Source organism: Ranitomeya variabilis, chromosome 2 (assembly GCF_051348905.1).
Source record: "Ranitomeya variabilis isolate aRanVar5 chromosome 2, aRanVar5.hap1, whole genome shotgun sequence".
Classification (NCBI taxonomy): Eukaryota; Metazoa; Chordata; class Amphibia; order Anura; family Dendrobatidae; genus Ranitomeya; species Ranitomeya variabilis.
In genome coordinates this window covers 408,417,552-408,442,068 of record NC_135233.1, presented here as the reverse complement: position 1 = coordinate 408,442,068, position 24,517 = coordinate 408,417,552, and the positions used below count along the sequence as shown (strand labels likewise).

At 39.0% G+C, this 24,517-nt stretch overlaps 1 protein-coding gene across 3 annotated transcripts in view; it reads left to right on the top strand.

The window, feature by feature from the left end:
- DIAPH2 (diaphanous related formin 2) overlaps window positions 1-24,517 on the top strand; it is a 1,729,654-nt gene that overhangs the window by 743,589 nt on the left and 961,548 nt on the right. For all 3 annotated transcript variants that reach the window (XM_077286525.1, XM_077286526.1, XM_077286527.1), the window contains exons 19-20: window positions 20,218-20,319; window positions 21,981-22,075. In XM_077286525.1, coding sequence (XP_077142640.1) covers window positions 20,218-20,319; window positions 21,981-22,075 — 197 coding nt within the window. The remainder of the gene's footprint in view (window positions 1-20,217; window positions 20,320-21,980; window positions 22,076-24,517) is intronic.

The window sequence follows — 24,517 nt, the reverse complement described above, 5'->3', positions numbered from 1 at the left end:
ACTGGATCGCTCCTGCATCGTTCTGGAGTTGCTGTGTTTGACGTCTCTACAGCGACCTAAACAGCGACGCTCCAGCGATCTAGTTTAGGTCAGCTTATTGTCTATATCGCCGCAGCGTCGCTGAGTGTGACGGCACCTTTAGAGAAAATTTTAAGTTGATTTTGGAGATTTATCAAAGAATCACATGTGTTGGAAATAGAGAAGATAATGTCGTGGGCAAAAGACTAATCCTAAACTCTGAAGACCCTGCAACGATACCACCGATTTCTGAGTGTTCCCTAATTAATTGAGCTAAAGGCTCTATAGCTAGGACAAATAGTAAAGGCGACAATAGGCATCCATGTCTTGTGCCGTTCGATAGTTTAAAGGGAACAGAAAGGTTATTATTGGCGTAAACTCTTGCTCTGGGGGTTGAATATAAGGCCACAATACTAGACACGAATTGAGAGTGAATACCAAATTCATGTGGAACCGCTTGCAGGTATTTCCAATTAAGGCGATCGGATGCCTTTTCGGCATCTAGAGAAACTATTGTGGCTTTAGTTTTCTTCGAGTTTATCAACTTTATAAGGTTAATAAGCCTCCTCGTGCCGTCAACTGATTTTCTGTTTTTAATGAATCCAATTTGGTCGTTTAATAGAAGCTTGGGAGAAATTGAGTTAATCTATTCGCTAATATTTTGGCATAGAGTATCAAACCCGTATTGATCAGGGATATTGGCCTATAATTGCTCATATGATTTGAGTCTGTCTTAGGCTTAGGGATAAGAACAATGGTTGCTTCCAACATCTCATCAGGGAAACGGCCAATCTTTGAAGCAGCATTGAACATTTTAGTTAGGTGTGGGGCTAGTATAGTAGTCATTATTAAAGCCGTCTGGGCCCGGAGAGTTAAAGGATTTCAGGTGGTTGATAGAATGTAGAATTTCTTCTGTGGTAAAAGGAGGAGAGTTAAACTCCAAATCTTCCTCTTTTAGTTTAGGGAGTTCCATCAGTGATAACATTGGTTGGTCTTGGGATTTATCCTGATTAATATTGTATAAATCCTGATAATTCACAAACGAATCGACAATATCCTGATTTAGTAACTCGCCTTTTGTGGAAACTATTTTATCTATTCTATTTCTCAATCTGAGCCTTGTAATTCTGTTGGTCCTGTATTTTGAGGGTCTACTAAGATTGGTATATTGCTGGAATTTGGATGACTTTAGTGCCGAGTCATAAAATGAGAAAATTGTAGCTGTCGAGTCTTGTCTGAGCCTTGAGCGCTCCCACTGAATGACAGGACATGGAGAGGGTTTATTTCCTTGACTCAACTCCTTAATTCTCATTTGGTTTTGTAGGTTTATAATTTTGTCTTGCTGTTGAAATTTCTGTATTTAGGGGAGGGATGTGAGACAGGGAAGAGTTAAATTTCCAGAGGAAATGTTTATTGATTATTGCTCCTTCTGTAATTTCACCAATGACTGGAGCATGGTCGAATATTGTTTTTGGGGAAATGGAGACTGATGAGAACTCAGGAAGAGAAAATACATCTGTCAGAATCAAATGGATTCTGGATGCGAAGTGATGTGGGTCTGAAAAATCTCTGAATTCAATTGAGGTAGAATGTAGACATCGAAAAACGTCAAACAACTCATTTCCAACTAACCAGTTGTTGAACATTTCCGACTTACTGTACATCTGTTGGGCGCCGCAGAGTCCATTTTACCATCTGGGAAGGTGTCACATGACAAGTCTTTTCAGTCATTTACCTAAAAGCAAAACTCAATGTAATTTATACCTCCTGTAACACAAACTAATCAGCACTAAGTGCCAGAGAGACATGGACTGAACAGGAATATTACCACTGATGCTTCCCTCTGTATTCAAAATAGAAATAGTAAAATAGTGCTGATGATGTGTGCAAATACAGTGCAGACCAAAAGTTTGGACACACCTTCTCATTTAAAGATTTTTCTGTATTTTCATGACTATGAAAATTGTACATTCACACTGAAGGCATCAAAACTATGAATTAACACATGTGGAATTATATACTTAACAAACAAGTGTGAAACAACTGAAAATATGTCTTATATTCTAGGTTCTTCCAAGTCACCTTTTGCTTTGATGACTGCTTTGCACACTCTTGGCATTCTCTTGATGAGCTTCGAGAGGTAGTCCAAACTTTTGGTCTGTACTGTATGTACAAGAATATACAGTGCCTACAAGTAGTATTCAACCCCCTGCAGATTTAGCAGGTTTACACATTTGGAATTAACTTGGCATTGTGACATTTGGACTGTAGATCAGCCTGGAAGTGTGAAATGCACTGCAGCAAAAAAGAATGTTATTTCTTTGTTTATTTTCTTTTTAAATTGGGAAAAGTTTTTTCAGAGGGTCATTTATTATTCAACCCCTCAACCCACCAGAATTCTGTTTGGTTCCCCTAAAGTATTAAGAAGTAGTTCAGGCACAAAGAACAATGAGCTTCACAAGTTTGGATTAATTATCTCTTTTTCCAGCCTTTTCTGACTATTTAAGACCCTCCCCAAACTTGTGAACAGTACTCAAACATGGTCAACATGGGAAAGACAAAGGAGCATTCCAAGGCCATCAGAGACAAGATCGTGGAGGGTCACAAGGCTGGCAAGGGGTACAAAACCCTTTCCAAGGAGTTGGGCCTACCTGTCTCCACTGTTGGGAGCATCATCCGGAAGTGGAAGGCTTATGGAACTACTGTTAGCCTTCCACGGCCTGGCCAGCCTTTGAAAGTTTCCTCCCGTGCCGAGGCCAGGCTTGTCCGAAGAGTCAAGGCTAACCCAAGGACAACAAGGAAGGAGCTCCAGGACGATCTCATGGCAGTGGGGACATTGGTTTCAGTCAATACCATAAGTAACGTACTCCACCGCAATGGTCTCTGTTCCAGACGAGCCCGTAAGGTACCTTTACTTTCAAAGCGTCATGTCAAGGCTCATCTACAGTTTGCTCATGATCACTTGGAGGACTCTGAGACTGACTGGTTCAAGGTTCTCTGGTCTGATGAGACCAAGATCGAGATCTTTGGTGCCAACCACACACGTGACGTTTGGATACTGGATGGCACTGCATACGACCCCAAGAATACCATCCCTACAGTCAAGCATGGTGGTGGCAGCATCATGCTGTGGGGTTGTTTCTCAGCCAAGGGGCCTGGCCATCTGGTCCGCATCCATGGGAAGATGGATAGCACGGCCTACCTGGAGATTTTGGCCAAGAACCTCCGCTCCTCCATCAAGGATCATAAGATGGGTCATCATTTCATCTTCCAACAAGACAACGACCCAAAGCACACAGCCAAGAAAACCAAGGCCTGGTTCAAGAGGCAAAAAATCAAGGTGTTGCAGTGGCCTAGTCAGTCCCCTGACTTTAACCCAATTGAAAACTTGTGGAAGGAGCTCAAGATTAAAGTCCACATGAGACACCCAAAGAACCTAGATAACTTGGAGAAGATCTGCATGGAGGAGTGGGCCAAGATAACTCCAGAGACCTGTGCCGGCCTGATCAGGTCTTATAAAAGACAATTATTAGCTGTAATTGCAAACAAAGGTTATTCCACAAAATATTAAACCTAGGGGTTGAATAATAATTGACCCACACTTTTATGTTTAAAATTTATAAAAATTTAACTGAGCAACAAAACTTTTTGGTTTGTAAGATTTATGCATCTGTTAATAAATCCTGCTCTTGTTTGAAGTTTGAAGGCTCTAACTTATTTGCATCTTATTAAACCTGCTAAATCTGCAGGGGGTTGAATACTACTTGTAGGCACTGTAACTACTATAATACTGCCCCCCTATGTACAAGAATATAACTACTATAATACTGCTCCTATGTAGAAGAATATAACTACTACAATACTGCCCCTATGTACAAGAATATAACTACTATAATACTACCCCTATGTACAAGAATATAACTACTATTATACTGCCCCTAATGTACAAGAATATAACTACTATAATACTGCCCCCTATGTACAAGAATATAACTACTATAATACTGCCCCTTATGTACAAGAATATAACTACTATAATACTGCTCCTATGTACAAGAATATAACTACTATAATACTGCCCCTATGTACAAGAATATAACTACTATAATACTGCTGCTATGTGCAAGAATATAACTACTATAATACTGCCCCTATGTACAAGAATATAACTACTATAATACTGCCCCTATGTACAAGAATATAACTACTATAATACTACCCCTATGTACAAGAATATAACTACTATTATACTGCCCCTAATGTACAAGAATATAACTACTATAATACTGCCCCCTATGTACAAGAATATAACTACTATAATACTGCCCCTTATGTACAAGAATATAACTACTATAATACTGCTCCTATGTACAAGAATATAACTACTATAATACTGCCCCTATGTACAAGAATATAACTACTATAATACTGCTGCTATGTGCAAGAATATAACTACTATAATACTGCCCCTATGTACAAGAATATAACTACTATAATACTGCCCCTATGTACAAGAATATAACTACTATAATACTGCCCCTATGTACAAGAATATAACTACTATAATACTGCTGCTATGTACAAGAATATAACTACTATAATACTGCTCCTATGTACAAGAATATAACTACTATAATACTGCCCCTGTATACAAGAATATAACTACTATAATACTGCCCCTATATACAAGAATTTAACTAATATAAGACTGCCCTCTATGTACAAGAATATAACTACTATAATACTGCCCCCTATGTACAAGAATATAACTACTATAATGCTGCTCCTATGTACAAGAATATAAATACTATAACACTGCCCCTATGTACAAGAATATAACTACTATAATACTGCCCCTATATACAAGAATATAACTACTATAATACTGCTACTATGTGCAAGAATATAACTACTATAATACTGCCCCTATATACAAGAATATAACTACTATAATACTGCCCCTGTATACAAGAATATAACTGCTATAATACTGCCTAATATGTACAAGAATTTAACTACTATAATACTGCCCCTATGTACAAGAATATAACTACTATAATACTGCTCCTATGTACAAGAATATAACTACTATAATACTGCCCCCTATATACAAGAATATAACTACTATAATACTGCTCCTATATACAATATAACTACTATAATACTGCTCCCTATGTACAAGAATATAACTACTATAATACTGTCCCTATGTACAAAAATATAACTATTATAATACTGCTCCTATGTACAAGAATATAACTACTATAATACTGCTCCTATGTACAAGAATATAACTACTATAATAATGCCCTTGTATACAAGAATATAACTACTATAATACTGCTCCCTATGTACAAGAATATAACTACTATAATACTTCCCCTATGTACAAGAATATAACTACTATAATACTGTCCCTATGTACAAAAATATAACTATTATAATACTGCTCCTATGTACAGTAACATAACTACTATAATACTGCTCCTATGTACAAGAATATAACTACTATAATACTGCCCCTGTATACAAGAATATAACTACTATAATACTGCCCCTATATACAAGAATTTAACTAATATAAGACTGCCCTCTATGTACAAGAATATAACTACTATAATACTGCCCCCTATGTACAAGAATATAACTACTATAATGCTGCTCCTATGTACAAGAATATAAATACTATAACACTGCCCCTATGTACAAGAATATAACTACTATAATACTGCCCCTATATACAAGAATATAACTACTATAATACTGCTACTATGTGCAAGAATATAACTACTATAATACTGCCCCTATATACAAGAATATAACTACTATAATACTGCCCCTGTATACAAGAATATAACTGCTATAATACTGCCTAATATGTACAAGAATTTAACTACTATAATACTGCCCCTATGTACAAGAATATAACTACTATAATACTGCTCCTATGTACAAGAATATAACTACTATAATACTGCCCCCTATATACAAGAATATAACTACTATAATACTGCTCCTATATACAATATAACTACTATAATACTGCTCCCTATGTACAAGAATATAACTACTATAATACTGTCCCTATGTACAAAAATATAACTATTATAATACTGCTCCTATGTACAAGAATATAACTACTATAATACTGCTCCTATGTACAAGAATATAACTACTATAATAATGCCCCTGTATACAAGAATATAACTACTATAATACTGCCCGTATATACAAGAATATAACTACTATAATACTTCCCCTATGTACAAGAATATAACTACTATAATACTGCCCCTGTATACAAGAATATAACTACTATAATACTGCTCCCTATGTACAAGAATATAACTACTATAATACTTCCCCTATGTACAAGAATATAACTACTATAATACTGTCCCTATGTACAAAAATATAACTATTATAATACTGCTCCTATGTACAGTAACATAACTACTATAATACTGCTCCTATGTACAAGAATATAACTACTATAATACTGCCCCTATGTACAAGAATATAACTACTGTAATACTGCTCCTATGTTCAAAAATATAACTACTAAAATACTGCCCCTATATACAAGATTATAACTACTATAATACTGCCCCTATATACAAGAATATAACTATTATAATACTCCTATATACGAGAATATAACTACTATAATACTGCTCCCTATATACAAGAATATAACTACTATAATACTGCCCCTATGTAGAAGAATATAACTACTACAATACTGCCCCTATGTACAAGAATATAACTACTATAATACTACCCCTATGTACAAGAATATAACTACTATTATACTGCCCCTAATGTACAAGAATATAACTACTATAATACTGCCCCCTATGTACAAGAATATAACTACTATAATACTGCCCCTTATGTACAAGAATATAACTACTATAATACTGCTCCTATGTACAAGAATATAACTACTATAATACTGCCCCTATGTACAAGAATATAACTACTATAATACTGCTGCTATGTACAAGAATATAACTACTATAATACTGCCCCTATGTACAAGAATATAACTACTATAATACTGCCCCTATGTACAAGAATATAACTACTATAATACTGCCCCTATGTACAAGAATATAACTACTATAATACTGCTGCTATGTACAAGAATATAACTACTATAATACTGCTCCTATGTACAAGAATATAACTACTATAATACTGCCCCTGTATACAAGAATATAACTACTATAATACTGCCCCTATATACAAGAATTTAACTAATATAAGACTGCCCTCTATGTACAAGAATATAACTACTATAATACTGCCCCCTATGTACAAGAATATAACTACTATAATACTGCTCCTATGTACAAGAATATAACTACTATAATACTGCCCCCTATATACAAGAATATAACTACTATAATACTGCTCCTATATACAATATAACTACTATAATACTGCTCCCTATGTACAAGAATATAACTACTATAATACTGTCCCTATGTACAAAAATATAACTATTATAATACTGCTCCTATGTACAAGAATATAACTACTATAATACTGCTCCTATGTACAAGAATATAACTACTATAATAATGCCCCTGTATACAAGAATATAACTACTATAATACTGCTCCCTATGTACAAGAATATAACTACTATAATACTTCCCCTATGTACAAGAATATAACTACTATAATACTGTCCCTATGTACAAAAATATAACTATTATAATACTGCTCCTATGTACAGTAACATAACTACTATAATACTGCTCCTATGTACAAGAATATAACTACTATAATACTGCCCCTGTATACAAGAATATAACTACTATAATACTGCCCCTATATACAAGAATTTAACTAATATAAGACTGCCCTCTATGTACAAGAATATAACTACTATAATACTGCCCCCTATGTACAAGAATATAACTACTATAATGCTGCTCCTATGTACAAGAATATAAATACTATAACACTGCCCCTATGTACAAGAATATAACTACTATAATACTGCCCCTATATACAAGAATATAACTACTATAATACTGCTACTATGTGCAAGAATATAACTACTATAATACTGCCCCTATATACAAGAATATAACTACTATAATACTGCCCCTGTATACAAGAATATAACTGCTATAATACTGCCTAATATGTACAAGAATTTAACTACTATAATACTGCCCCTATGTACAAGAATATAACTACTATAATACTGCTCCTATGTACAAGAATATAACTACTATAATACTGCCCCCTATATACAAGAATATAACTACTATAATACTGCTCCTATATACAATATAACTACTATAATACTGCTCCCTATGTACAAGAATATAACTACTATAATACTGTCCCTATGTACAAAAATATAACTATTATAATACTGCTCCTATGTACAAGAATATAACTACTATAATACTGCTCCTATGTACAAGAATATAACTATTATAATAATGCCCCTGTATACAAGAATATAACTACTATAATACTGCCCGTATATACAAGAATATAACTACTATAATACTTCCCCTATGTACAAGAATATAACTACTATAATACTGCCCCTGTATACAAGAATATAACTACTATAATACTGCTCCCTATGTACAAGAATATAACTACTATAATACTTCCCCTATGTACAAGAATATAACTACTATAATACTGTCCCTATGTACAAAAATATAACTATTATAATACTGCTCCTATGTACAGTAACATAACTACTATAATACTGCTCCTATGTACAAGAATACAACTACTATAATACTGCCCCTATGTACAAGAATATAACTACTGTAATACTGCTCCTATGTTCAAAAATATAACTACTAAAATACTGCCCCTATATACAAGATTATAACTACTATAATACTGCCCCTATATACAAGAATATAACTATTATAATACTACTCCTATATACGAGAATATAACTACTATAATACTGCTCCCTATATACAAGAATATAACTACTATAATACTGCCCCTATGTACAAGAATATAACTACTATAATACTGCTCCTATGTGCAAGAATATAACTACTATAATACTGCCGCTATATACAAGAATATAATTACTATAATACTGCTCCCTATATACAATATAACTACTATAATACTGCTCCTATGTTCAAGAATATAACTACTATAATACTGCTCCCTATGTACAAGAATATAACTACTATAATACTGCCCCTATGTACAAGAATATAACTACTATAATGCTTCCCCTATGTACAAGAATATAACTACTATAATACTGTCCCTATGTACAAAAATATAACTATTATAATACTGCTCCTATGTACAGTAACATAACTACTATAATACTGCTCCTATGTACAAGAATATAACTACTATAATACTGCCCCTATGTACAAGAATATAACTACTGTAATACTGCTCCTATGTTCAAGAATATAACTACTATAATACTGCTCCCTATATACAAGAATATAACTACTATAATACTGCCCCTATGTACAAGAATATAACTACTATAATACTGCTCCTATGTGCAAGAATATTACTACTATAATACTGCCGCTATATACAAGAATATAATTACTATAATACTGCTCCCTATATACAATATAACTACTATAATACTGCTCCTATGTTCAAGAATATAACTACTATAATACTGCTCCTATGTACAAGAATATAACTACTATAATACTGCTCCTATGTGCAAGAATATTACTACTATAATACTGCCGCTGTATACAAGAATATAATTACTATAATACTGCTCCCTATATACAATATAACTACTATAATACTGCTCCCATGTTCAAGAATATAACTACTATAATACTGCTCCTATGTACAAGAATATAACTACTATAATACTGCTCCTATATATAAGAAAATAACTACTATAATACTGCTCCTATGTACAGGAATATAACTACCATAATACTGTCCCTATGTACAAGAATGTAACTGCTATAATACTGCTCCCTATGTACAAGAATTTAACTACAATACTGCTCCCTATGTACAAGAATATAACTATTATAATACTGCTCCTATGTACAGTAACATAACTACTATAATACTGCTCCTATGTACAAGAATATAACTACTATAATACTGCCCCTATGTACAAGAATATAACTACTGTAATACTGCTCCTATGTTCAAAAATATAACTACTAAAATACTGCCCCTATATACAAGATTATAACTACTATAATACTGCCCCTATATACAAGAATATAACTATTATAATACTACTCCTATATACGAGAATATAACTACTATAATACTGCTCCCTATATACAAGAATATAACTACTATAATACTGCCCCTATGTACAAGAATATAACTGCTATAATACTGCTCCTATGTGCAAGAATATAACTACTATAATACTGCCGCTATATACAAGAATATAATTACTATAATACTGCTCCCTATATACAATATAACTACTATAATACTGCTCCTATGTTCAAGAATATAACTACTATAATACTGCTCCCTATGTACAAGAATATAACTACTATAATACTGCCCCTATGTACAAGAATATAACTACTATAATACTTCCCCTATGTACAAGAATATAACTACTATAATACTGTCCCTATGTACAAAAATATAACTATTATAATACTGCTCCTATGTACAGTAACATAACTACTATAATACTGCTCCTATGTACAAGAATATAACTACTATAATACTGCCCCTATGCACAAGAATATAACTACTGTAATACTGCTCCTATGTTCAAGAATATAACTACTATAATACTGCCCCTATATACAAGAATATAACTACTATAATACTACTCCTATATACGAGAATATAACTACTATAATACTGCTCCCTATATACAAGAATATAACTACTATAATACTGCCCCTATGTACAAGATTATAACTACTATAATACTGCCCCTATATACAAGAATATAACTATTATAATACTACTCCTATATACGAGAATATAACTACTATAATACTGCTCCCTATATACAAGAATATAACTACTATAATACTGCCCCTATGTACAAGAATATAACTACTATAATACTGCTCCTATGTGCAAGAATATAACTACTATAATACTGCCGCTATATACAAGAATATAATTACTATAATACTGCTCCCTATATACAATATAACTACTATAATACTGCTCCTATGTTCAAGAATATAACTACTATAATACTGCTCCCTATGTACAAGAATATAACTACTATAATACTTCCCCTATGTACAAGAATATAACTACTATAATACTGTCCCTATGTACAAAAATATAACTATTATAATACTGCTCCTATGTACAGTAACATAACTACTATAATACTGCTCCTATGTACAAGAATATAACTACTATAATACTGCCCCTATGTACAAGAATATAACTACTGTAATACTGCTCCTATGTTCAAGAATATAACTACTATAATACTGCCCCTATATACAAGAATATAACTACTATAATACTACTCCTATATACGAGAATATAACTACTATAATACTGCTCCCTATATACAAGAATATAACTACTATAATACTGCCCCTATGTACAAGAATATAACTACTATAATACTGCTCCTATGTGCAAGAATATTACTACTATAATACTGCCGCTATATACAAGAATATAATTACTATAATACTGCTCCCTATATACAATATAACTACTATAATACTGCTCCTATGTTCAAGAATATAACTACTATAATACTGCTCCTATGTACAAGAATATAACTACTATAATACTGCTCCTATGTGCAAGAATATTACTACTATAATACTGCCGCTGTATACAAGAATATAATTACTATAATACTGCTCCCTATATACAATATAACTACTATAATACTGCTCCCATGTTCAAGAATATAACTACTATAATACTGCTCCTATGTACAAGAATATAACTACTATAATACTGCTCCTATATATAAGAAAATAACTACTATAATACTGCTCCTATGTACAGGAATATAACTACCATAATACTGTCCCTATGTACAAGAATGTAACTGCTATAATACTGCTCCCTATGTACAAGAATATAACTACTATAATATTCCCCTATATACAAGAATATAACTACTATAATACTGCCCCTATGTACAAGAATACCGTATATACTCGAGTATAAGCCGAGATTTTCAGCCCATTTTTGGGGGCTGCAAGTCCTCCTCTCGGCTAATACTCGAGTCATACCCAGGGGTCGGCAGGGGAGGGCGGCGGGGGCTGTCTAATTATACTCACCTACTCCTGGTTCGGTCCCTGCCGGTCCCTGGCTCCCCGGCGCCCCAGCTTCTTCCTGTACTGAGCGGTCACATGGCACCGCTCATTACAGTAATGAATATGCGGCTCCACCTCTATGGGAGGTGGAGCTGCATATTCATTACTGTAATGAGCAGTAACGGTGACCGCTCAGTACAGGATGAAGCAGCAGCGCCGGGGAAGCAGGGACCGCGCCAGGAGCATGTGAGTTTAACGGGGAGGGGGAGCGCTGCGCGATATTCACCTGCTCCTCGTTCCGGTGCTCCGTCTTCAGCATCTTCTGCATTGACGCTGAGGTCAGAGAGCGCGGTGACGTGGCTAGTGCACGCCCTCTGCCTCAACGTCAGTGCAGAAGACGCTGAAGATGGAGCTGCGCCAGAACGAAGTCAGGTGAATATTGAAAGTGCCGGGGGCCTGAGCGACGGAGAGGTGAGTATGTGATTTTTTTTATCGCAGCAACAGCAAATGGGGCAACTGTCTGTATGGAGCATCTATGGGGCCATAACGTTTGTGCAGCACTATATGGGGCAAGTGTCTGTATGGAGCATCTTATGGAGCCATAACGTTTGTGCAGCACTATATGGGGCAAGTGTCTGTATGGAGCATATTATAGGGTCATAATCAACGTTTGTGCAGCACTATATGGGGCAAGTGTCTGTGGAGCGGCCCCCAAACGCAGGGCAGCGGGGTACTCGGTACCGGGTCCCTTCTGTCTCGGTTCTGGGGATGTCACGGTGGCCCGACCCGGTCCGTGGCCCTGCTAAGGGGCGCCCAGTTAAAGGCGTAGGTGAGAGTTTGTCAAGTGTTCGTGACGCCACCTGTGGTATTCGGTCAAGGTGACCGACGCTGCTAGGGCTCCGCTGGGGTGATGGAATGGCAGCTAGATGGTGTAACTTCCCACAGGTGAAGTATGTCCCCAGGGCTTCCCTTGATGAATAGATGGTGATGGTGTAGGTCGCAGTAAATGACGAGGACACAGGGTTGCAGTCTCTTTACCTTTTTACTGAATTCTTCGGCATCCACAATCCAGAGCACTGCTAACAGGGCTGTCTGAGACCGGCCGGTCCGAAGGCACATCCAGAGTTCCCTTTGCAGGTGGAAATCAGTAGCCTTCCTACTAGCGCCTGGGTGTTGTAGTACCTCCCTGCTGAGCACCACGGGATAGTCCTCACAACTGTCGTGTATGTTTCCGTTCTCTCTCCGTCCCCCAGATGGTTTGGATAGGACGCACCCGTATGACGGGGTAGGCCTGGAGTTATTTTATAGGGACCCTAGAGACGCCCCTCTCCCACAATTGCCTCCGTTGTCTTCATTAGGTGTAAAGGTGAGGCAGCCAACCTAGAGTTAACTGCCCTGCCGTAGTTCAAAGTAATGCGTAGAGCCTATTACTCCCTCGGCGTTCCGGCCGTCAGTTACGCGCCTCAGAAGGATGTTGCCGATCTTGGGGCACGACTCCTCCTGGTTCTATCTCCTTTGTGCTGTGATCTCGTTTCTCACTTCTCCACAATATACTTCGCTTCTTGTCCTTTCTTAGGATGCCGCCAGGAAGTGCAGGCGCAGCTCCGTAACAATCTGTCTCGTGCTAGGCCACTGTCAGGATCCCACCCCTGACAGGGACCTCCCTGAGTCTTCCCAAGCAACCGCTTCTCTCACTAGATGTTACCTGGGCAAAACCCAGTCAGCTTCTCCCTAACTTCCTATCCGACCCCCAGTTTTACCAGAGTGTGAGGAGTGGCCTAATACATAGAACCTTTTGCTCCCCCTGGTGGCCGGAGTGTGAAGTGTAGTGTGTGACTGTGATACCTGGTCAGGTGAACTCCTTTAGTGCCATCAGACGTGCCATCACTCCCCCTTGTGGAAGAGCGACAATACTGCAACGACCAGGACTCTGGGGCGCTGTATATGTATGGAGCATCTATGGGACCCTAACGTTTGTGCAGCACTATATGGGGCAAGTGTCTGCACGGGGCCATAATCAACGTTTGTGCAGCACTATATGGGGCAAATATCTTTATGGAGCATCTTATGGGACCATAATCAACGTTTGTGCAGCACTATATGGGACAAATATCTTTATGGAGCATCTTATGGGGCCATAATCAAAATTTGTGCAGAATTATATTGGGCAAATGTGTCTGTGGAGCATCTTATGGGGCCATCATAAACTTTATGGAGCATTATATGGGGCTCCTGATTCAATATGGATATTCAAAAACACTTAACCTACTGAAGTCTCACTTAATTTTACTTTTTTTGGTATCTATTTTTATTTTTGACATTTACCAGTAGCTGCTGCATTTCCCACCCTAGGCTTATACTCGAGTCATTAAGTTTTCCCAGTTCTTTGTGGCAAAATTAGGGGGGTCAGCTTATACTCGGGTCGGCTTATACTCGGGTATATACGGTATATCTTATTCCTGTACACTCTTTCCTTTACTGACAGGTATTTATTGAACTTTTTATAAATTCTTCTAGTTTAGTACATTTTCTATAACTGCACATAAAATCGTCTGCTTTGTTCCTGGCTTTGCTCTTACACCTGTGCGGTATTATATGGTTACATTCTTCTCCTCTTCTGTCTTCTCTGCATGGTGTTCTGTAGTTGTCATTTTCTTAGATCTTTCTTCAGCTTTCTGCCTCCATATTTCTCCTGGGATTCTCCTTCCATGTCTGCAGTGTGATCTTCCTTATTGTTGGAGATGGTTATTAGACGCCGTGTTGTCCCGGCTGTGGGTAACCGTTGCTTCATGTAATCAGGTTCTGTCGCGTCCTGAAGTGCGTGACTAGAACATCTCCTAATGTTTGCCTGCAGTCATCACGTGGAGCCAGGATGATTCTTCTGATTGACCCTGGTCATTGCCTCCTTCTTGGGCTTCTCACTGGCGATGGTGTCTTATACGCAGGGCTCCATCGTTAATATGTTTGGATTTTGGATCTGAAAATGTATTTTAATGCTTCTTGTGATAAACTTTCCCTCCAGTCATTAAACCTCCCGAACATTTTACTTTTGTTGTCGATCATATTGTAGAGTAGGAATGGACACCCCTGTTGTGAATTCTGTTCTGGAGCTCCCTCCTGTGGTTGCTAATGGTATTTTTGTGAGTTCTGCCCTTGGGCTCCCTCTGGTGGTTTCGAGTGGAACTGCTGCTCCTTTAGGTAGCTGTAGCAGCTGCCTTCACTAATCGCCTTGCCTGGGTTTGTTATTTAGACCTGCTCTGGGCTTTAGTTCATGCCAGCTGTCAATGTTCATGGTTGGATTTGGTTCTCTCCTTGGATTTCTCATATGGCCTGTCCTTGTCAGCAAAAAATAAGTTCTGCTAGTTCTTGTTTGTCCATTTGCTTGGACTCTATTGCTCTGCAAATATGTCTCTTTTTGTCCAGCTTGTCATTATGTAATATTCAGGCTAGCTGGAAGCTCTGGGAAAGCAGATTTGCCCCTCCACACCGTGAGTCGGTGTGGAGTTCATTTTTGTAAACTCTGCGTGGATTTTTATACACAGAGAACGTCAGTAAACTACCATATACAGCGACTCAATAACATATTATGAACATGGGAGAAACAAGAGTCAAAAAATGGCAAAGAAAATGAAAAGTATCATAAAATTATATTTTATTTAGAATCCATTAAAAAGATTCATCATACATGGTAACATAATAATACAAAAAGGATTGTGATTAGTGACTACATACAAAGTGCATCAATTATTCCAGAAGCAAATGGACGGAATTTTAGATAGCATACTGTTGCGGTACCATATAGTTTGTGAAAATGTGCATAATAGCACTTAGTTCCGATGTGCAACAGGTATGCATGTCTCAATGATAGACCATCATTATACTAGCAGCGCACCGTGTCCTAATTTCCCGCAAGGTACAACATGTATAAAATGCTAAATGATAATAAACAGGGAGTTATTTACCCATAGGTGTCTGTAACAGTCCGTCCAGGTCCTGGAATACCCCAAATTATGGTATGGGTATTCCAGGACCTGGACGGACTGTTACAGAAACCTATGGGTAAATAACTCCCTGTTTATTATCATTTAGCATTTTATACATGTTGTACCTTGCGGGAAATTAGGACACGGTGCGCTGCTAGTATAATGATGGTCTATCAATGAGACATGTATACCTGTTGCACATCGGAACTAAGTCCTATTATGCACATGTACACAAACTATAAGGTACCGCAACAGTATGCTATCTAAAATTCCGTCCATTTGCTTCTGGAATAATTGATGCACTTTGTATGTAGTCACTAATCACAATCCTTTTTGTATTATTATATTACCATGTATGATGAATCTTTTTAATGGATTCTAAATAAAATATAATTTTATGATACTTTTCATTTTCTTTGCCATTTTTTGACTCTTGTTTCTCCCATGTTCATTCTGCATGGATTTTGTAGTTTTTAATACTGACCGCACAGTATCCTTTTCTCTCTGTCTATCAAGTTTAGTATTGGCCTCCTTTGCTGAAATCTGATTTCATTTCTGTGTACGTCATTTCCCTCTCCACTCACAGTCAATATTTGTGGGGGGCTGTCTTTCCTTTTGGGGTTTTCTCTGAGGCAAGATAGCTTTCTATTTCCTTCTTTAGGGGTAGTTAGTTCTTAGGCTGTGAAGAGGTGTCTAGGGAGAGTCAGGAACATCCCACGGCTATTACTAGTGTTGTTGTTAGGATTAGGGACTGCGGTCAGTAGAGATACCACCTTCTCAGAGCTCGTTCCATGTTGCGTTTTAGCCACCAGGTCATATCAGTGTGGCCTCTTAACCACCAGGTCATAACACACCCCCTTCCTTCCAAGGTCCTACTTATGGGGGTATTTCTACATTTAGCTGTACAGGGCCATTAATTTCCAGCACTATCTGCTGGCGTGGTGGAAGTCCTGGTGGAGGGAGGTTTTCTGTCTGTGACCTCATTGCTCAGGGATATATGGAGTCCTTACATTGTCACCAGGAACATTCAGCAAATTCTGAAAAGAAAAGGAACGCAATTGTTGGGAGACCAGCGGCGCTTGGTGGAAGGATGTGACTATTTATTTAATGGTAACGTGGTGGGATTTCATGGTCTTCTGAAGGTCCGGTGCCTCGTCGTGCCATGCGATTATGACTGCCCATCACTGATCACAGTAGTGGCATCACCATGGTCTTCGGACAGCCAACATTGGGGCTCTGGTTATGTGATGTGAAGTGGGACAGCGTAATATCAAGCCTCAGCAACAAAGCAACATATTGTTAGGGGTCAGAGGTCCCCGTTATGTCACGTTTGTGCGTTGTTGCTTTATTGCTCTCATAATCCTCCCAGAAATAAGTTTTCCTTTTTTATCTATTCCAGTCCACCCTTTTTAAGGGCAATGTAAGAGTTAAACGCAGCTCTTCTGTTTTCTTGTTTTCTTTACTTGCAGAGATCACAGGAGGGAATTGAAGAGCAAGTCATTCTTCTTTATATGTCTGCGGCGGCTCCATTGTCGCACTTAGTCATAAGGCAGAGAATGATGAAGTGCGGCAAGTCCTAGCGAGCTCCTCGCTGCGCCATAAAAATCAGACACTGATCACTTGCTCCTCAACTTTTGCTGTTAACTTCCTAAAGGCCTGAAATGACTCTTTCGCTGTAATGTGCGGCTTGTTCAGTTTGGTGGACTTTTCATGCTGCTTCAGATGTCAGATTTTCTGGTTCTTCTATAAATACCAGTAGAAACGTCCAGAGTGGAGATGTCACATGTTTACTGTGTCAGAGAGGAGCCAGAAGACCGCAGCGTCTAATTTCTCCTACTCCTGCATTGGTTAGAAGCACTTCACCTTCTTATTAAATAGTGCAGGTTTCTTCTAGCAGTGCAGAGGCTAATCTGCTCAGTTGAGAGCTCCTGGAAGCTTTCCTGCCCTATGGTTCTCAGCTGTTCAGTGTTGGCCGCTCCCCTCCCTATTCTGGGCTCTGGCCAGCACTCATTGCCAGCGTTGGCGTCATTCCTCCATGGTTCAGGAGTTGGTGGTTGTTCTTGTTTGAGAAGTTGTTTGGTGGATTTATCTGAGACTGTTGTTAGGCTTTGGTTATGTACAAATCCTCTCCTTCTCTTACTTTGGGTTTCTTCACCCTTCACTCCCCGGTGTCTCAATCTGTTGTTTTTGTGAGAATTTTTGTATGTTTGGTATGTTTCTTTATCCCTGTTCGTATTACTTTGTTAGTTTGGATGGTGTACTATGGTACACTACTACTCCCCTCTTCCCTGGGTGGGAAGCAGTATAGACCGAGGGAGAATTCTGGAGCTAAGGCAAGTTATGTGGCCCTGACATCTTCACTATTAGAAGTAATTTGAGGAACAGGGATAGCTAGGGTGCCTCTAGCATTAGGTACAGGGAAGGAGCACCTGGTCCTGGGACATCCAACAACAGAGTGGTGACAGGAGACCTCTGCAAGGTGGATGGCAGCAGGATTTGGACTGTCATTTGCAAGGAAAGTATCGTCTACGGAATATAAATACATACACAAATACATATCATAGGGAATAATGTGACGGCTGCTTTATGGGAAAAGTACTAAAACAGTGGGGTCCCTGCAAGCTCCCAGTTTGGATGGTCTCACCAAATCAACAGAGTGACAGTCAAGCAATTCCATATATTCTCCACTGAAATGGTGAAGAAAGGTCAACGCTGTACTCTGCTATCTCCATCTGCCCTAAAGAGCGACCTCTACTTAAATAAAAGGGGAGGACAGAACTCCCCATATCTGGCTACCGGTGGTGGTCTCAGCAGTCAGTCACCCTGTGAGCTATTGTTAGGTTCACCAGATGAGGTAGATCCTCCAAGCCTGGAAGGAACATGAACCACGGGCGTCGGTGCAGCAGATGGATGAGGCACCCGGGGCGCGGACCCTTGAGGGACTGGAGACTGCAGGAAGACAGGAGATGTCCAGGGGTCTGCAGATTGGCAGCTTGAATGCTGGAAACCGCAGGCAAGCTGGAAACGTCCAGCAGACTGCAGATAGGCAGCAGAGCAGGTCAGGGAGCAACTCAAAGTCTTAGAAGCACTGAGCACAAGAGAGTTTATCTCCTATGGAGACATAGGAATCACTTTTCCTTCTTTCTGCTTTTTCTTACTCATCGTTTGCATATTGTCTCTGAGATGTAATCCCAGCCATTCACCTCCTGCAATGTGTGAGGGCATAATGGGATTGTTCTGCAGAGCTTCCAATCTGCCGTAAGGGTGGAAATAAAATCGGAAGTGCCGGATGGTGGAGACAAGAGATGGCTGACTACCAGACCACACGTCTTGTTGTATCGAGATCTGACATTTTGTGTTCTGGTAAAGAATGGTTCTATCTGAGAAAGGGGGATGAGGCCTAAAATGTGTTATGTGCCCCAAAATTACCAAAAGGGGTCAGATAATACAGAGTTGTCATCCAGCATCAGCTGATAAATTTGTCACTTTGACAGTTTTTCTATCCAGCAAGCCACAAACACAGAAATGGAGTAAACCCTTCTGCTCGCCGTCCGTCTGACGCCTTCAGTCCGCAGTGTAGCCCGTCACTGTTTCTCCAGCATCATTTACTTCTTCCTCGTTTCTGGCTCCGATCTTTCTCTGCTCTTTTCCATCTTCTCAGTTGTGTCCTTCTTCTTTATTTCTCCTTTTGTATTATTTCAATTCTTCCTTTTTTTCTCCTCTCCCTTTGTCGTTACTTTTTTATTTCCAGTTTTTCTATCTCTTTAATCTTTTGTTCTTTTTGTTTTTTCATCCTTTTTTTTCCTTTTTGTTGTCTACTGTACCGAGCTTTTTTGTATAATTTTTGTCATTTCATCTATTAGTGAATAAAATGATTTAATCAGAGCAGATAAATGTCACGCCTCCGTCGATCAGTGCATTCAATGTATAAAGGTCTGTATGAAAAGTACTCAACTTTATTAAAGGAATTGTTCTCTTGTCTTCCAGTTAAGAAAGCTCCGGAAGAAGAGGAGGAAACAAAACCAGTAATGGCCAAGAAGAAAGTGAAGGAACTGAGAGTCCTGGATGGTAAAACAGCCCAGAACCTCTGTACGTATCATCTCATGTGATCGCTACACAAACTGCTGCAGAAAAGTTACTCGTGGTTATAAGATTCACCCCAATTGTGAAAAAAAATATTACAGCAAAACTGGAGCAATATATAAATAAGAATATACAGTGGATATGAAAAGTCTACACACCCCTGTTAAAATGCATTTTTTTTGTTATGTAACATAATCCCACCAAGAACAATCATTTCAGATAATGTTGCCCAAAATCTGCACAAATACAGTGAAAACCAAACAGAAATATTTTCAGGTGGAAAAAGAAAAATAAAGAAGTAAAATGATGTGGTTGCATAAATCTGCACACCCTTACATTAATACTTTGTTGCAGTCCCCTGTGAGTTACTGGCAGCATTCGGTATTTTTGGGTCAGGGGTCTATCAGCGCGGCACATATAGAATTGGCGATCTTTGCCAGCACCTTACAGCAGCTCCACATCTGTCAGATTGGGGGCATCTCCTGCGTACAGCGCCCTCTTCAGGTCACCACAGATGGGGCCTTGGGATCAGGTATGGGTCTGGGATCGGCCACTCCAGGACTTCCTTCTTTTTCTGGAGGATCCGTTCTTTTGGTGATTTAGAGGTCACTTTGGATCGTTGCCGCTGAAAGGTGAAATTCCTCCTCATCTTCAGCTTTTTAGCAGAAGCCGGAAAGTTCTGATGTGAAATTGACTGATATTTGGAAATGTTCATGATTCTCTCCACCTTGACTAAATTCCCAATTCCAGCTTCAGAAAAACAGCCCCAAAGCTCAATGCTGCCCCCACCATGCCTCACTGTAGGGATGGGGGAATTTTGGAGATGCGCAGTGTTGGCACCAAATAAAACTTTTGCAATTCTGGCCACAAAGCTCCAGCTCGGTCTGATCAGACAGAACATATTCCCCACGTGTTTTTGTTAATCGTAATGGAGGTTTAAGAAAACATCGCCAGACTTGTATGTTTTCTTTGTAAGCAAAGGCTTGCATTTTCCCACGCGACCCTACTTGCCGGACATATGAGGATTGTGGGAGATTGTTGTCACATGCAGGACACAACCAGGACTGTACAGAAATTCCTGCAGCTCCTTGATTGTTGCTCTTGGCCTCTTGCAGCCTCCAGCATCAATTTTCTTCTTGTCTTTTGATCAGTTTTTGAGGGACATCAAGTTCTAGGCCTTTTTTTGAGCCTTAAAATTTAATCAAAAGGATAAAGAAACAAAATCTATTTACCTCACCGCTCACCTCTCTGGTCCCTCTGCGTCTCACCATCACCCATCTGGTCCCCGTCGCATTTTCTGATCCCAGCCACGAGCACCGAACACTCTGGGCTTCTCATGCTGGGCCAGGACTTCTGGCTCTGAGGATGTTTTGTACATGTACGCACAAGGTCATATTGCACGCTGTGCAGCTTAGTTCTGGGCTCCACTACATGGAAAGAATGTCCTGGAGCTGGAGACCATACAATGTAGATGAAGACACGACAAAGAAACATGGACCACACGTTACCGAGCTTCTCCCCAACTATTACCGAAGTATCATTAGATCAGGAGAAAATTGCATATTCTGTAAGATCCACAAAAATCTCCATGTCTTCTGGCCAATTTTCTGCCAGAGCAGTACCATCACCTCTGCATTGACCCGTATTTCTTGTTCTTTACCCTACAGCCATCTTCTTGGGATCTTATCGGATGTCTTATGAAGAAATTAAGAACATTGTCCTAGAAGTGGATGAAGCAAAACTGTCCGAATCTTTAATTCAGGTATGTGAGGTTTCCGATGCAGGTTTCCTGCTGTAATTATTTTTGGTTTATGAAGGTCATCCAAGTGCTTTGAGGATCTTGACCTCATTCTTCTCGTTGTACTTTATGTGGTCGTATGGAGAGTAATGACACCAGCATTATATGGCCTCGCTCTCTTGGCTACTATGGTGGCAGTGTTTTAACAGAAGCTGATGGTCCGGAGTCATTCTCCTACACAGCACGTGATGTCCTCCTGGTTGCAGTGCAATATTTGCTGCGACCGTTGGACAGATCATCAATGGCTTCTAATTGGTTTCCATTGAATCGTCCCATAAGACCATCCTTGTCGATCCCATCAGTATGCAGCAGGGTCCACAGAAATTAATGTCCACTTTTCTTTTAGGGGCAGATGAAGCCTCTATAGATCTTCTGTTGTGTTGCAGTTTGGTTCACAAATATTTGCTCATCTCTGTTCCCATCCTCTCCAAATCATTCTAAAAAAAGCTTTAAAGTTTTCATGTTTTACAACATTTTTATAAGCTTTATGACAAAATTCTGGCTATTTGCATGGAGATAGCAAAAGGATTACCTCAAGGAGATAAAAATTCCATAAAACTATAAGGAGATCTCATAAGTGAGCTAGGAAGTCAGGACCCCTGAGTGATACATCTGCCCACATCGACACATTGTGACTGTCGGACAGCGATTCAGGTTGGGTTTCTGCTGCTGATGTCTTTCCTTTCCCGTGACTTTGCTCGTTTTGAAGCAATCTCTCCGATCTCCCAGTGCACGGGGGTCCACAAGTTCCTGCGCCAGAATGGATCTCAGAGGTTTTGGTTGATGGATTGTAAATATTCGTTATTTGATCCCCCAGATTATTGATTCTCGTGTCATACACAATTGATTGCTATTAATTCACGACCATTCAGAAAAAATGTTGTATCTATTACTGAGTTTGTGTGTAAGCCCACAAAGGGGAAAGCTGACATTGACGGGAAGTATGAGCCAACAAAGGTAGCTGGAATAAGCGAGACATTCTCCTAATAATCTCAGAATAGAGCAATTAATGCTGCAGAACAGGTAAGAAAAACTAACCTCAGTAATGCCGAGCCGTCAGCAGCGGACTGCCAGTGCTGAGGTCGGTACACTCCACGTCTACTGTACAGACGTAGACTCTATAAGAAGACTCAATAAATCATCTCCATACTAGCAACAACATTCACAGCTCAGAAACGACATCACAGCCAGAAGCAGTGGTCACACACCGACACATGTAGCACCGACAACTCCCAACAGAAAACCCTTGTCACGAATCATTGAGAAATCGAGACAACTCTGGGTCTGCTGAAATGTAAATGTTATTTCCTTTGGTCCAGCAAGAGTTAATGTCAGTCTCTTGCTGGCAGCTGATATTGGTTGGTAACCACTCCCACCTGCCTATAAATGGTCACATGACCCATCACCTGATCGTCGGTAACACAGTTTCTTCTATACAGACCAGCGAGGTGTGTGGAGCTCTCCTGTGTCGGTGGTGATGCCCCTGTTGGGGTCCTGGTTACTTGGTGCCGTTTGCTCTGCTGCTGTGGAGCTTAACAGCAGATTCTGAGCTGAGTATTTTCCTTTTTGGTTGTCCTGTGTTTGTCAGTTCCCTTGTGTGTTACCATCTGCAGTGGTGAGGCTAGCATCCTTAATGGCCAGTGCACTAGCCAGGTTATATAGAGGTGACAGCCAGGGACTATTCACGTGACGGCAGCGGGGGGAAGGACCCGCATAGGGTGTTAGTGGAGCTTAGGGACGTGTTGGTCTCAGAAGGAGTGCCATCCCCGTTCCCTACCTTAATGCCTTCCTCTCATTTCTCCATCCCATCTTATTTATTTGCTGTGTTGTCCGCCGGGCTTACCAGTGTCTGTTTGTGACAATCATATTCTTTTAAATGCTTCTATATCTCTCTATACTTATGTCAGAATTAAAAATTTGGACACATTTGTTAATTTATTACATGACGGTACGGTAGTTATATTCTTGTACATAGAGGCAGTATTATAGTAGTTACGGTATATTCTTGTACATCGGGGCAGTATTATAGTAGTTATATTCTTGTACATAGGGGCAGTATTATAATAGTTATATTCTTGTACATAGGGGGCAGTATTATATTAGTTATATTCCTGTGCATAGGAGCAGTATTATAATAGTTATATACTTGTACATAGGGGCAGTATTATAGTAGTTATATTCCTGTATATAGGGGCAGTATTATAGTAGTTATATTCTTGTACATAGGAGCAGTATTATGGTAGTTATATTCCTGTACATAGGAGCAGTATTGTATGAGTTATATTCTTGTACATAGGAGCAGTATTATATGAGTTATATTCTTGTACATAGGGGCAGTATTATAGGAGTTATCTTTACCACGGGGTCCTTCTCCGGTATCACACAATCAAGAGAGCAACAGAAGAG